This window comes from Physella acuta, unplaced genomic scaffold (assembly GCF_028476545.2).
Source record: "Physella acuta isolate Inbredline_101_S28 unplaced genomic scaffold, ASM2847654v3 ptg001039l, whole genome shotgun sequence".
NCBI lineage: Eukaryota > Metazoa > Mollusca > Gastropoda > Physidae > Physella > Physella acuta.
In genome coordinates, this window is record NW_026732556.1 from 382,714 (window position 1) to 399,806 (window position 17,093).

At 42.7% G+C, this 17,093-nt stretch overlaps 1 protein-coding gene across 7 annotated transcripts in view; it reads left to right on the forward strand.

Moving 5' to 3' along the window:
• LOC131954910 (dual specificity calcium/calmodulin-dependent 3',5'-cyclic nucleotide phosphodiesterase 1A) overlaps nt 1-17,093 on the forward strand; it is a 294,315-nt gene that overhangs the window by 181,715 nt on the left and 95,507 nt on the right. Inside the window, exon 1 of one of the 7 annotated variants that reach the window (XM_059318756.1) lies at nt 8,708-8,945. The exons of the other annotated variants lie outside the window; for them this stretch is intronic. Within the exon in view, the coding sequence (XP_059174739.1) occupies nt 8,918-8,945 (28 nt within the window). The 5' untranslated portion in view covers nt 8,708-8,917. Of the gene's footprint in view, nt 1-8,707; nt 8,946-17,093 lie in introns of those variants that run through there. 7 annotated transcript variants of the gene reach the window in all.

Genomic DNA, 17,093 nt, shown 5'->3' on the forward strand with positions numbered 1-17,093 from the left:
CCCACCTCCCACCTACCCCACCTTCAACCTCCCACCTCTCACCTACCCCTCCTCTCACCTACCCCACCTCCCACCTACCCCACCTCCCACCTACCCCACCTCTCACCTACCCCATCTCCCACCTCCCACCTACCCCACCTCCCACCTACCCCACGTCTCACCTACCCCACCTCCCACCTCTCACCTACCCCACCACTCACCTACCTCACCTCTCACCTACCCCACCTCTCACCTACCCCACCTCTCACCTACCCCACCTCTCACCTACCCCACCTCCCACCTACCCCACCTCCCACCTCTCACCTACCCCACCTCTCACCTACCCCACCTCCCACCTACCCCACCTCCCACCTCTCACCTACCACACCTACCACACCTCTCACCTACCCTACCTCCTACCTACCCCACCTCCCACCTCTCACCTACCCCACCTCCCACCTCTCACCCACCCCACCTTCCACCTCCCACCTCTCACCTACCCCACCTCTTACCTACCTCACCTCCCACCTACCCCACCTCCCACCTCCCACCTACCCCACCTCTCACCTACCCCACCTTCCACCTCCCACCTCCCACCTCTCACCTACCCCACCTCTCACCTTATAAACATATGTGTATAAACATTTTTTTAAAGCAGTGCTAAATTTTACTCATTTAGAATGCTGTTTGAAATTTAATTAAAAAGAATTGATCTTAAAACATCAGATTAAAAAAAAATGTAATCGAACCATGTCAAATCTCAACCATCTTTACCAGAAATAAATAGGCTGGCAGTGTGTGGTCCTCTAGTTACCGACAGTTTTTTTGACCTCTAGGTACCGACAGTTTTGTGATCCTTTAGGTACCAGCAGTTTTTTGGTCCTCTAGTTACCGACAGTTTTTTGGTCCTCTAGTTACCGACAGTTTTTTGGTCCTCTATGTACCGGCAGTTTTGTGGTCCTCTAGTTACCGACAGTTTTTTGGTCCTCTAGTTACCGACAGTTTTTTGGTCCTCTAGTTACCGACAGTTTTGTGGTCCTCTAGGTACCGGCAGTGTGTGGTCCTCTAGGTAGCTGCAGTTTTTTGGTCCTCTATGTACCGGCAGTTTTGTGGTCCTCTAGGTACCGGCAGTGTGTGGTCCTCTAGGTACCTGCAGTTTTTTGGTCCTCTAGGTACCGGCAATTTTGTGGTCCTCTAGGTACCGGCAGTGTGTGGTCCTCTAGGTACCTGCAGTTTTTTGGTCCTCTAGTTACCGACAGTTTTGTGGTCCTCTAGGTACCGGCAGTGTGTGGTCCTCTAGGTAGCTGCAGTTTTTTGGTCCTCTATGTACCGGCAGTTTTGTGGTCCTCTAGGTACCGGCAGTGTGTGGTCCTCTAGGTACCTGCAGTTTTTTGGTCCTCTAGGTACCGGCAATTTTGTGGTCCTCTAGGTACCGGCAGTGTGTGGTCCTCTAGGTACCTGCAGTTTTTTGGTCCTCTAGGTACCGGCAATTTTGTGGTCCTCTAGGTACCGGCAGTGTGTGGTCCTCTAGGTACCTGCAGTTTTTTGGTCCTCTAGGTACCGGCAATTTTGTGGTCCTCTAGGTACCGGCAGTGTGTGGTCCTCTAGGTACCTGCAGTTTTTTGGTCCTCTAGGTACCGGCAATTTTGTGGTCCTCTAGGTACCGGCAGTGTGTGGTCCTCTAGGTACCTGCAGTTTTTTGGTCCTCTAGGTACCGGCAATTTTGTGGTCCTCTAGGTACCGGCAGTGTGTGGTCCTCTAGGTACCTGCAGTTTTTTGGTCCTCTAGGTACCGGCAATTTTGTGGTCCTCTAGGTACCGGCAGTGTGTGGTCCTCTAGGTACCTGCAGTTTTTTGGTCCTCTAGGTACCGGAAATTTTGTGGTCCTCTATTGGTGCATCGTGTCCGTGAATAGACATCTAGTGTCTGACTATACTGGTGCATCGTGTCTGTGAATAGACATCTAGTGTCTGACTAGTGGTGCATCGTGTCGATTGTGCTGGTTGTGTATTTCAACGTACAGCCTAAGGAGACGATAACGTAATTAACGCACTAATGATTCTATGATCAGATTTCACACGAAGCCTTAAGGACGTACTCGGATGAATGTCGTTTCAACCACGTGAGAGTTTAAAAGGTTGTAGCTAGCCACATTGAAGCTATATTTAGTCTCTTCAAAGGTTGTAGCTAGCCACATTGAAGCTATATTTAGTCTCTTCAAATGTTTTAGCTAGCCACATTGAAGCTATATTTAGTCTCTTCAAAGGTTGTAGCTAGCCACATTGAAGCTATATTTAGTCTCTTCAAATGTTTTAGCTAGCCACATTGAAGCTATATTTAGTCTCTTCAAATGTTGTAGCTAGCCACATTGAAGCTATATTTAGTCTCTTCAAATGTTTTAGCTAGCCACATTGAAGCTATATTTAGTCTCTTCAAATGTTGTAGCTAGCCACATTGAAGCTATATTTAGTCTCTTTAAATGTTGTAGCTAGCCACATTGAAGCTATATTTAGTCTCTTCAAATGTTGTAGCTAGCCACATTGAAGCTATATTTAGTCTCTTTAAATGTTGTAGCTAGCCACATTGAAGCTATATTTAGTCTCTTTAAATGTTGTAGCTAGCCACATTGAAGCTATATTTAGTCTCTTCAAATGTTGTAGCTAGCCACATTGAAGCTATATTTAGTCTCTTCAAATGTTGTAGCTAGCCACATTGAAGCTATATTTAGTCTCTTCAAATGTTGTAGCTAGCCACATTGAAGCTATATTTAGTCTCTTCAAAGGTTGTAGCTAGCCACATTGAAGCTATATTTAGTCTCTTCAAATGTTGTAGCTAGCCACATTGAAGCTATATTTAGTCTCTTCAAAGGTTGTAGCTAGCCACATTGAAGCTATATTTAGTCTCTTCAAAGGTTGTAGCTAGCCACATTGAAGCTATATTTACTCTCTTCAAAGGTTGTAGCTAGCCACATTGAAGCTATATTTAGTCTCTTCAAAGGTTGTAGCTAGCCACATTGAAGCTATATTTAGTCTCTTTAAATGTTGTAGTTAGCCCCATTGAAGCTATATTTAGTCTCTTCAAATGTTGTAGCTAGCCACATTGAAGCTATATTTAGTCTCTTCAAATGTTGTAGCTAGCCACATTGAAGCTATATTTAGTCTCTTTAAATGTTGTAGTTAGCCCCATTGAAGCTATATTTAGTCTCTTCAAATGTTGTAGCTAGCCCCATTGAAGCTATATTTAGTCTCTTCAAAGGTTGTAGCTAGCCACATTGAAGCTATATTTAGTCTCTTCAAATGTTGTAGCTAGCCACATTGAAGCTATATTTACTCTCTTCAAATGTTGTAGCTAGCCCCATTGAAGCTATATTTAGTCTCTTCAAAGGTTGTAGCTAGCCACATTGAAGCTATATTTAGTCTCTTCAAAGGTTGTAGCTAGCCACATTGAAGCTATATTTAGTCTCTTCAAAGGTTGTAGCTAGCCACATTGAAGCTATATTTAGTCTCTTCAAATGTTGTAGCTAGCCCCATTGAAGCTATATTTACTCTCTTCAAATGTTGTAGCTAGCCCCATTGAAGCTATATTTAGTCTCTTCAAAGGTTGTAGCTAGCCACATTGAAGCTATATTTACTCTCTTCAAATGTTGTAGCTAGCCCCATTGAAGCTATATTTAGTCTCTTCAAAGGTTGTAGCTAGCCACATTGAAGCTATATTTAGTCTCTTCAAAGGTTGTAGCTAGCCACATTGAAGCTATATTTAGTCTCTTCAAAGGTTGTAGCTAGCCACATTGAAGCTATATTTAGTCTCTTTAAATGTTGTAGCTAGCCACATTGAAGCTATATTTAGTCTCTTCAAAGGTTGTAGCTAGCCACATTGAAGCTATATTTAGTCTCTTCAAATGTTGTAGCTAGCCACATTGAAGCTATATTTAGTCTCTTCAAATGTTGTAGCTAGCCACATTGAAGCTATATTTAGTCTCTTCAAATGTTGTAGTTAGCCACATTGAAGCTATACTTAGTCTCTTCAAAGGTTGTAGCTAGCCACATTGAAGCTATATTTAGTCTCTTCAAAGGTTGTAGCTAGCCACATTGAAGCTATATTTAGTCTCTTCAAAGGTTGTAGCTAGCCACATTGAAGCTATATTTAGTCTCTTTAAATGTTGTAGCTAGCCACATTGAAGCTATATTTAGTCTCTTCAAAGGTTGTAGCTAGCCACATTGAAGCTATATTTAGTCTCTTCAAATGTTGTAGCTAGCCACATTGAAGCTATACTTAGTCTCTTCAAATGTTGTAGCTAGCCACATTGAAGCTATATTTAGTCTCTTCAAATGTTGTAGCTAGCCACATTGAAGCTATATTTAGTCTCTTCAAATGTTGTAGCTAGCCACATTGAAGCTATATTTAGTCTCTTCAAAGGTTGTAGCTAGCTACATTGAAGCTATACTTAGTCTCTTCAAAGGTTGTAGCTAGCCACATTGAATCTATATTTAGTCTCTTTAAATGTTGTAGCTAGCCACATTGAAGCTATACTTAGTCTCTTCAAATTTTGTAGCTAGCCACATTGAAGCTATATTTAGTCTCTTCAAATGTTGTTGCTAGCCACATTGAAGCTATATTTAGTCTCTTCAAATGTTTTAGCTAGCCACATTGAAGCTATATTTAGTCTCTTCAAAGGTTGTAGCTAGCCACATTGAAGCTATATTTAGTCTCTTCAAATGTTGTAGCTAGCCACATTGAAGCTATATTTAGTCTCTGGCTTCGTCCCACCGTCACTTACATTAAAAGCAAATAAAATATTGACGTCTCCCTCAAGACTTGCCAGCTAATGGATGCCACCAGTAACTGCTTGACCCCTTCGGCCGTTGTCACATCAGGAGACATAACAACACCATGAGACATAACAACACCATGAGACATAACACCATGAGACATAACAACACCATGAGACATAAAAATATCATGAGACATAACAACACCATGAGACATAACACCATGAGACATAACAACACCATGAGACATAACAACACCATGAGACATAACACCATGAGACATAACAACACCATGAGACATAACGAAACCCATTCAGCTTTTAGACCTCTAGTCCACCCATCGAATCAGCTGGGTCGAACCACCCATGAAGGACATTGTTTGTCTACCACCTGTAGCCCAATGTTGTAAAAATGCTACAGATGGTGTTGTTAAACTGATGTAACAAAAAGAATACAAGACTGTTTTGTTGTATTACATGGCTGCCGTAACTTGGTTGGACAACAGTCTTTGTTTGTTTATAGTTTGATCTCTGCACGTTTCTCTCTCTTTCTCTCTCTCTCTCTGTCTCTCTCTCTCTCTCTCTCTATCTCTCTTTATCTATGTCTCTCTCTCTCTCTTTCTCTCTATCTCTCTCTCTCTCTCTATCTCTCTCTCTCTCTCTCTGAAGTTAGTGCTTACGAAAACAAGCTATATTAAATCTGCGTGAGTCTTAAGACTGTAATTAAAAACAAGGTAAGACAACTATTGATCCCAATGGTGCCTCATAGTATCGAATTGCCTCTCTTTTTGTTAGTCTGCCACACCAGTGCTTTTGTTGATGTCAGTGGGAAGTGTTGACCCCCCCCCACTATTTACCCCCCCCCCCCCTCCCTTACACGGGCACCAGGCCACTGAGCTATGGGTAGAACCAAGGTGTCAAAAGCCTGTCCTGACGCCCTTGCTTCGCTTCATTAAACATTCATGGGGTCTAAGCACTCGTTACGCTTGATTGGCCCGGGTAGCTGGCTCTAGAATTGCCATTGTTCCAAGATTAAACCCACCTGTCGTATCTCCGTCACACTAGACGTGTTTACGAAGGGTTTATATTTTAACGGGTGTCCCAAACTTATTTCCTAGTTGTTTTAACTGGCGTTAATTGTATGGATGTGTGTATATATATATATATACACCTTTATATATATATACATGGAGAGATAAAAAAATAAACATAGGCTATATATATGTATATATATATATATATATATATATATATATAATGTATGTGTACAATTATTAATCTGAGACTATCACATATAGGTCCCAGTTTTTTCCTTCAGTCGAACAAAATGTTGACCATATTATGAAGCACCATCCTCGCCTCACCCACTCGCGCCCTCATTACCCGTCCATACAACCCTCCATCGCTTTGTACCCGTCCACTCAAGCGGATGTTTAGCTTCGTTTCAAAACCTGACTACTAGAATTTCTAGGAAAACCAATAGTTTTGCTACTGACAACTTTAGATGGAAGTAGCAGCCTTCAAATCTAGAAGTCTAGGCGTTTGTTGGAGTCATCAGAGGTCTAACGTCTGTATCGATTACATACCTGTCAGCATTGTATAACCATGTGCACTTACAGCATTTGGTTACATCTTACAAGAGTGTGACAGACAGACAGAAGTTTGTGAGCTTTGTGAGTTACCTGCAGATGGGCGTTTTGTTTTTAGTTTAATGCTTACTTCCCTTGTTCTCCAACCTTATTGTAGTCTTCTTCCTTTTTTTCTCTACCTTACTCCAGGCTTACTTCCTGTCTTCTCTAAATGTAGCTTTACTTCCCTTGTTCCCTAACCTTAATGTAGATTTACTTCCCTTGTTCCCTAACCTTAATGTAGATTTACTTCCCTTGTTCCCTAACCTTAATGCAGATTTACTTCCCTTGTTCCCTAACCTTAATGTAGATTTACTTCCCTTGTTCCCTAACCTTAATGTAGATTTACTTCCCTTGTTTCATAACCTTAATGTAGATTTAATCCCCTTGTTCCCTAACCTTAATGCAGATTTACTTCCCTTGTTTACTAACCTTAATGTAGATTTATTTCCCTTGTTCCCTAACCTTAATGTAGATTTACTTCCCTTGTCCTCTAACCTTAATTTAGATTTACTTCCCTTGTTCCCTAACCTTAATGTAGATTTATTTCCCTTGTTCCCTAACCTTAATGTAGATTTACTTCCCTTGTTCCCTAACCTTAATGTAGATTTATTTCCCTTGTTCCCTAATCTTAATGTAGATTTACTTCCCTTGTCCTCTAACCTTAATGTAGATTTACTTCCCTTGTTTCCTAACCTATTTGAATGATTGCTCCCCTTCATTACACTTACACCTTGTATTTTCAATATCTCAGTAAACTTTCTATTGATCCATGTGCTTTTTCTCTTCTAAAGAGATCCACTAACTAAATGGACATCTTATTTATAGGAAAGTTTTTTTTTTTTTTACCTAACGTCTAAAATAGATTTTATGTAAGGCATATTGGTTTATCATTAATCGAAAAAATTCTTAAACTGACAAAAGACAAATAGACAACAGAACTGTACATAGCTGCCAGTCACAGATTATTGCTGAGTCAACTTGCTCAGCTCCACAGGACATGTGCTTGTTTTCTTCTGCACATTTCAATGTGTGGCAGTGACCAACTAACGTGTGCAGTCAAGTGTGTCAGCAAGCACTGACGTCACGCTAGACATTCACAAATAAGATCGGTGCTAAATGTACCCCCCCCTCCCCAAGACGTCTTGTACAGTATTTCTCTTATATTAGGTATAATTAACCATTCTCTAAGCGCTGTACTGCAGTGTCTAATCATGATTATGTTGGATACAATCGTACTGCAGTGTCTAATCATGATTATGTTGGCTACAATCGTACTGCGTGTCTAATCATGATTATGTTGGCTACAATCGTACTGCGTGTCTAATCATGATTATGTTGGATACAATCGTACTGCGTGTCTCATCATGATTATGTTGGCTACAATCGTACTGCGTGTCTCATCATGATTATTTTGGAAACAATCGTACTGCGTGTCTAATCATGATTATGTTGGATACAATCGTACTGCGTGTCTAATCATGATTATGTTGGATACAATCGTACTGCGTGTCTAATCATGATTATGTTGGATATAATTGTACTACGTGTCTAATCATGATTATGTTGGATACAATCGTACTGCGTGTCTAATCATGATTATGTTGGATACAATCGTACTGCGTGTCTAATCATGATTATGTTGGATACAATCGTACTGCGTGTCTAATCATGATTATGTTGGATGTTCTGAAATTCTATTGACGTGGGTTAATTGTGTTAATTGTTTTTTTCTTGGGCTCCTCTACATTTCTGTGGTCATGTGACTATCTGTGGTCATGTGACTATCGGTGGTCATGTGACTATATGTCGTCATGTGACTGTCTGTGGTCATGTGACTATCTGTGACTATTACAATAAATATAAGCTAAACAAATCAATACTACACTCATTTAAAAAAAATAATAATTTGCTTTACAAATTACTACATATTTATTATATTATAAAAACGGCATTATGAATTAGTGAAGCGTGGAATGTGGCCTATAAGTAGCATGTTTACGGCCCTTAAGGTTAAGTGTCCTATGATATTAGTTGAATAGATCAATACTCGCTAAACAAGACGCCCCATAGATTGGTAGATCACATACAGTGGGGTCTGTGTCGTAGATAGTTGAGTTCACATACAGTGGGGTCTGTGTCGTAGATAGTTGAGTTCACATACAGTGGGGTCTGTGTCGTAGATAGTTGAGTTCACATACAGTGGGGTCTGTGTCGTAGATAGTTGAGTTCACATACAGTGGGGTCTGTGTCGTAGATAGTTGAGTTCACATACAGTGGGGTCTGTGTCGTAGATAGTTGAGACCACATACAGTGGGGTCTGTGTCGTAGATAGTTGAGACCACATACAGTGGGGTCTGTGTTCACTATCCACCACCTGTCCTTGAGGTGTTTTTGTGTGATTAATTGCAAAATATTCTTTTAGCGTGGTCCATGCTTTAATTGGTTAGAGTTGAATTGTCCCTTCAATTGTGTTGTGGTTCTATTAATGGCGAGTCCTAGTGTAGAGAGGTTTATTGTGTGTGGCTGGTGGAAGCATCAACATGTTTTCGTATAGCTGCAACCTGCAAGGTAAGCCAATACTTGATACAAACCCTAACTTTCAGATACAACCCCTAACTTTAAGGTACCATCTCTAACTTTCAGATACTATCCCTAACTTTCAGATAACACTTATAAGTTTAGGATACCATCTCTAACTTTCAGATAACACTTATAACTTTAGGATACCATCTCTAACTTTAAGATACCACCCCTAACTTTAAGATACCACCCCTAACTTTAAGATACCACCCCTAACTTTAAGATACCACCCCTAACTTTAAGGTACCACCCCTAACTTTAAGATACCACCCCTAACTTTAAGGTACCACCCCTAACTTTAAGATACCACCCCTAACTTTAAGATACCACCCCTAACTTTAGGATACCACCCCTAACTTTAAGATACCACCCCTAACTTTAAGGTACCACACCTAACTTTAAGATACCATCTCTAACTTTAAGATACCACCCCTAACTTTAAGATACCACCCCTAACTTTAAGGTACCACACCTAACTTTAAGATACCATCTCTAACTTTAAGATACCACCCCTAACTTTAAGATACCACCCCTAACTTTAGGATACCACCCCTAACTTTAAGATACCACCCCTAACTTTAAGGTACCACACCTAACTTTAAGATACCACCCCTAACTTTAAGGTACCACCCCTAACTTTAAGATACCACCCCTAACTTTAAGGTACCACCCCTAACTTTAAGGTACCACCCCTAACTTTAGGATACCACCCCTAACTTTAAGATACCACCCCTAACTTTAAGGTACCACACCTAACTTTAAGATACCATCTCTAACTTTAAGATACCACCCCTAACTTTAAGATACCACCCCTAACTTTAAGGTACCATCTCTAACTTTCAGATAACACTTATAACTTTAGGATACCATCTCTAACTTTAAGATACCACCCCTAACTTTAAGATACCACCCCTAACTTTAAGATACCACACCTAACTTTAAGATACCACGCCTAACTTTAAGATACCACCTCTAACTTTAAGATACCACCCCTAGCTTTAAGACACCTCCTCTAAAATAAGATACCACGCCTATCTATAAAACACCACCTCTAATTATTTACCGTACCGTAACTCTAGGCTGAACATCTGACACAGTTATCGTGTTCGGCCTAGAAGACGCTAGTTGTAACTTGTTAGAGAATTTCTTCTACACAACGATCTCACGTGTGTAAGACTTTAACAATTCGTATTGGAATACGCTTGAAAATACACATTATAATTTATTGTCTAACAGTTTGGTTATATTTATATACCTATATATGGTTAATGATTTTTGTGATAGTACTTTATACCTACCTGTTAAAATCTCCCCCGACTTTTTTCGGGAAGGGAGGGGGGAGGGGTCACTGTCATCCCCAAACTAGATAGAAAAATACATAATTTATTTATAAAACAATATACTTTAACCAATGTACGACCCCCCCCTCCCCCCTGTAACATATAGTTAACCCTGAACTGAGCCCCGATAACACAAGCAACAGGCGAGTCTACTGTAGTGTATCCAGTGAGACATTATCTGGGACTTCATCAAATTGTGTGAGTTATAGCCAGACATGTGTTTGTTATGCTTCGTGTTGCTTTGGCTAATTACTATAGGCAGTGTGTCGAAACAAATTGATTCCCTTCACTGTAGGCTTGAGATCAATGAAACCTTGACCAACTTGAGTGTCTTTAGGCTGTACATGTTGAGTAGCAAACAGTAGAGGCTAACACCAGCAGTAGACTAGTGGGTCACAAAGTTACAAACACGGTTGTAATTAACGGCTGATGGATCACTTGAGCATCATGGGTGTCATACTACTGTACCAAATGTCCTCATCCTACTGTACCAAATGTCCTTATCCTACTGTACCACAAGTTCTTCATCCTACTGTACCAAATGTTCTCATCCTACTGTACCAAATGTCCTCATCCTACTGTACCAAATGTCCTCATCCTACTGTACCACAAGGTCCTCATCCTACTGAACCAAATGTCCTCATCCTACTGTACCAAATGTCCTCATCCTACTGTACCACAAGGTCCTCATCCTACTGTACCACAAGGTCCTCATCCTACTGTACCACAAGGTCCTCATCCTACTGTACCACATGGTCCTCATCCTACTGTACCACAAGGTCCTCATCCTACTGTACCAAATGTCCTCATCCTACTGTACCACAAGGTCCTCATCCTACTGTACCAAATGTCCTCATCCTACTGTACCAAATGTCCTCATCCTACTGTACCAAATGTCCTCATCCTACTGTACCACAAGGTCCTCATCCTACTGTACCAAATGTCCTCATCCTACTGTACCAAATGTCCTCATCCTACTGTACCAAATGTCATCATCCTACTGTACCAAATGTTCTCATCCTACTGTACCAAATGTCCTCATCCTACTGTACCACAAGGTCCTCATCCTACTGTACCAAATGTGCTCATCCTACTGTACCAAATGTCCTCATCCTACTGTACCAAATGTCCTCATCCTACTGTACCAAATGTTCTCATCCTACTGTACCACAAGGTCCTCATCCTACTGTACCAAATGTCCTCATCCTACTGTACCAAATGTCCTCATCCTACTGTACCAAATGTCATCATCCTACTGTACCAAATGTCCTCATCCTACTGTACCACAAGGTCCTCATCCACTGTACAACAACGTCGTCATCCACTGTACCAAATGTCCTCATCCTACTGTACCAAATGTCCTCATCCACTGTACCACAACGTCGTCATCCACTGTACCAAATGTACTCATCCTACTGTACCAAATGTCCTCATCCTACTGTACCAAATGTCCTCACCCTACTGTACCCTTAGGTCATCATCCTACTGTACCAAATGTCCTCATCCTACTGTACCACAAGGTCCTCATCCTACTGTATCACAAGGTCCTCATCCACTGTACCACAACGTCGTCATCCACTGTACCAAATGTCCTCATCCTACTGTACCAAATGTCCTCATCCACTGTACCACAACGTCGTCATGAACTGTACCAAATGTCCTCATCCTACTGTACCACAAGGTCCTCATCCACTGTACCACAACGTCGTCATCCACTGTACCAAATATCCTCATCCTACTGTACCACAAGGTCCTCATCCTACTGTACAACAAGGTCCTCATCCTACTGTACCAAATGTCCTCACCCTACTGTACCACAAGGTCCTCATCCTACTGTACCACAAGGTCCTCATCCTACTGTACCACAAGGTCCTCATCCTACTGTACCAAATGTCCTCATCCACTGTACCAAAATGTCCTCATCCTACTGTACCACAAGGTCCTCATCCTACTGTACCAAATGTCCTCATCCACTGTACCAAAATGTCCTCATCCTACTGAACCACAAGATCCCCATCATAAAGTATTATAGCTTCAACCTGCAGTACCGCATAATATTGTGACTAATTTTTATCCATCCACTTAGTCTGTTTTCGCTATTGACAAGGAATCAGTCGAACGATTTCTATGCCTAATAAAAATGGATTCCAAGTTTTCGATGTTTATTGCTTCCTACCTCCAATCTGAGACGGCTCGAATAGTTTTTGTTGTCTAAAAATAGTAAAATTGATTCTTTTGATCTATCTGACACATATTGGACGTGGTGAAACATGTGGGCTAATTGCGTCACTCGGGCTTTGATCTGAATCTGTAGCCAGACCGTGTCGATTTGGTTTGCTGTGTGTGTTGGTGTGTTGAAGTGTTGGTGTGTTGGTGTGTTGATGTGTTGGTGTGTTGATGTGTTGGTGTGTTGATGTGTTGATGTGTAGGCGTGTATGTTGCCGCGTTATAGTGGGCCTGGTGTTAGTAGCTATAGGTGTTGTTGGGTGTTGGGGGGGGGGGTGTTACTGTGGTTGTATTGGAGGATGTGGGTGTGACTGTGGGTGTGGGTGTGACTGTGGGTGTGGGTGTGTATTGGAGGGTGTGACTGTGGTTGTGGGTGTGGGTGTGTATTGTAGGGTGGGACTGTGGGTGTGGGTGTGTATTGTAGGGTGTGACTGTGGGTGTGGGTGTGTATTGGAGGGTGTGACTGTGGTTGTGGGTGTGGGTGTGTATTGTAGGGTGGGACTGTGGGTGTGGGTGTGTATTGGAGGGTGTGACTGTGGGTGTGGGTGTGTATTGTAGGGTGGGACTGTGGTTGTGGGTGTGGGTGTGTATTGTAGGGTGGGACTGTGGGTGTGGGTGTGGGTGTGTATTGTAGGGTGGGACTGTGGTTGTGGGTGTGGGTGTGTATTGTAGGGTGGGACTGTGGTTGTGGGTGTGTATTGGAGGGTGTGACTGTGGTTGTGGGTGTGGGTGTGTATTGTAGGGTGGGACTGTGGTTGTGGGTGTGGGTGTGTATTGTAGGGTGGGACTGTGGTTGTGGGTGTGGGTGTGTATTGTAGGGTGGGACTGTGGTTGTGGGTGTGTATTGGAGGGTGTGACTGTGGTTGTGGTTGTGGGTGTGTATTGTAGGGTGGGACTGTGGGTGTGGGTGTGTATTGGAGGGTGTGGGTGTGTATTGGAGGGTGTGACTGTGGTTGTGGGTGTGGGTGTGTATTGTAGGGTGGGACTGTGGGTGTGGGTGTGTATTGGAGGGTGTGACTGTGGTTGTGGGTGTGGGTGTGTATTGTAGGGTGTGACTGTGGGTGTGGGTGTGTATTTGAGGGTGTGTGAGTGTGGTTGTGGGTGTGTATTGGAGGGTGTGACTGTGGGTGTGGGTGTGTATTGGATGGTGTGACTGTGGGTGTGGGTGTGTATTGGAGGGTGTGACTGTGGGTGTGTATTGGAGGTGTGACTGTGATGGTGGGTGTGTATTGGAGGGTGTGTGTGTGAGTATGGGTGTGGGTGTGTATTGTAGGGTGGGACTGTGGGTGTGTATTGGAGGGTGTGACTGTGGGTGTGGGTGTGTATTTGAGGGTGTGTGAGTGTGGTTGTGGGTGTGTATTGGAGGTGTGACTGTGGGTGTGAGTGTGTATTGGAGGGTGTGACTGTGATGGTGGGTGTGTATTGGAGGGTGTGTGTGTGAGTATGGGTGTGGGTGTGTATTGTAGGGTGGGACTGTGGGTGTGTATTGGAGGGTGTGACTGTGGGTGTGGGTGTGTATTGGAGGGTGTGACTGTGATTGTGTACAGTAAACAATACCAGACAGTAGAGAACAGCATTGATTCTTCATTTGAAAAGAAAACAATTCATTAGAACAACGCTAGAAAAAAGAGAAGTTGTGGGAAAGGCGAGCTATTGATTTTACTGGTCCATCTGTTGGGCTATCTTGCCGAGGGGTCGGGGTACTCAAGGGGGTGGGGGACTAGAGGGGTGGGGAGAACGAGTGACAAAGAGATGAAGAGATGGAAACACATTGGAACATTTAGATTCCAGCAGTGCTAGGACTAGTTACAGCTTGCCGGCTACACAGAAAACGGTGTTCTAATAGACTAACCGGCTCATTTACTGTTTCCACTTGCCGGCTCATGTGCGGTTCCCATTTCTCGATTCATGTGCGGTACCTTCTTGCTAGCTTAAGTACTGTACCCACTTGCCGGCTTATGCACAGTACCCACTTGCCGGCTTATGCACGGTACCCACTTGCATGGGTCATGAACGGTATCCACTTGCCGGCTTATATACGGTACCCACTTGCCGGCTTATGCACAGTACCCACTTGCCGGCTTATGCACGGTACCCACTTGCATGGGTCATGAACGGTATCCACTTGCCGGCTTATATACGGTACCCACTTGCCGGCTTATGCAGAGTACTCACTTGCCGGCTTTATGCACGGTACCCACTTGCTGTGTCATGAACGGTACCCACTTGCCGGTTTATGCACGGTACACTCTTGCCGGCTCATATACTCTACAAATACTGTTTTTCAACCGGCTCAGTCATTAGACTCATGTGTTGATGATTCACGGCAGTCAACTTTGTTTTACTGCTGCTGTATCAGATGACATCTACTGACATGTAAACAACTGACACATAAAACTATGTAAACAACTGACACATACACTATGTAAACAACTGACACATAAACCATGTAAACAACTGACACATAAACTATGTAAACAACTAACACATAAACTATGTAAACAACTGACACATAAACTATGTTAACAACTGACACATAAACTATGTAAACAGCTGACACATAAACTATGTAAATAACTGACACATAAACTATGTAAACAACTGACACATAAACTATGTAAACAACTGACACATAAACTATGTAAACAACTGACACATAAACTATGTAAACAACTGACACATAAACTATGTAAACAACTGACACATAAACTATGTAAACAACTGACACATAAACTATGCAAACAACTGACACATAAACTATGTAAATAACTGACACATAAACTATGTAAACAACTGACACATAAACTAGACTTGCTGACTCAGTAAACTAAACTTGCTGACTCAGTAAACTAAACTTGCTGACTCAGTAAACTAGACTTGCTGACTCAGTAAACTAAACTTGCTGACTCAGTAAACTAAACTTGCTGACTCAGTAAACTAAACTTGCTGACTCAGTAAACTAGACTTGCTGACTCAGTAAACTAAACTTGCTGACTCAGTAAACTAAACTTGCTGACTCAGTAAACTAAACTTGCTGAGTCGGGCTGAGTCGGTAAACTCTAAGTCCATAATCAAATATAACGTGGACTAATTAATATTTTACTCCCATCAAAAGAAACGTGACTAACAGTGGATCGAACCAAACGAAATAGACAGGTAGTTGCCGTTTTGCCCGATATAGGACATATTTTTTAAACACATTTAAAAACGTGTTTATTAAGAAAAATAGATTTTGCCAATAGATTTAACCAACAGATTTGACCAAAAGATTTGACCAATAGATTTGACCAATAGATTTGACCAATAGATTTGACCCAAGAAACAATTCGACTGACTGTTGTTCATCTGTTTCGTGGACTGGCTTAGAGTTACCAACAAGTTACCAGCTCAAGACTTGAACGATGCACATTTTATATCATTTTATATAATTTTATATAATTTTACATACAGCAGCTTTTAGACAGGACGGGCCCAAAACTTGTCCGGTAGATATCTACTCCCCCCCCCCCCCCCCCGATTCAAATACAATATCCGATTATTTTAGAATAGGATACCTGGTTTTACCGTTATACTTGTGATGTTAATGTTACATGTACTGAGGTATTACTGCAATGATTTCAGCCATTATGACACAAATGATATCACCCCACCTCCCCCACCCCCTCCCATCAACTCAGCCATTATGACACACATGATATCACCCCCACCCCCTCCCCCTCCCCCTCCCATCAACTCAGCCATTATGACACACATGATATCACCCCCACCCCCTCCCCCTCCCATCAACTCAGCCATTATGACACACATGATATCACCCCACCTCCCCCACCCCCTCCCATCAACTCAGCCATTATGACACACATGATATCACCCCCACCCCCTCCCCCTCCCATCAACTCAGCCATTATGACACACATGATATCACCCCACCTCCCCCTCCCCCTCACATCAACTCAGCCATTATGACACACATGATATCACCCCCACCCCCTCCCCCTCCCATCAACTCAGCCATTATGACACACATGATATCACCCCCACCCCCTCCCCCTCACATCAACTCAGCCATTATGACACACATGATATCACCCCCACCCCCTCCCCCTCCCATCAACTCAGCCATTATGACACACATGATATCACCCCACCTCCCCCTCCCCCTCCCATCAACTCAGCCATTATGACACACATGATATCACCCCCACCCCCTCCCCCTCCCATCACCCCCACCCCCTCCCCCTCCCATCAACTCAGCCATTATGACACACATGATATCACCCCCTCCCCCTCCCATCAACTCAGCCATTATGACACACATGATATCACCCCCACCCCCTCCCCCTCCCATCACCCCCACCCCCTCCCCCTCCCATCAACTCAGCCATTATGACACACATGATATAACCCCCCCCTCCCATCAACTCAGCCATTATGACACACTACCCCCTGTTGGCTTACACCCATGGTGGCTCCACCCTCTTCACAATACTTGTGTTAAAATATCGACATTGTATCAGGGGTTCTAAACCTGGGTCCGATCGAAACCCCAGGGGTTCGGATTGTCAGTCTC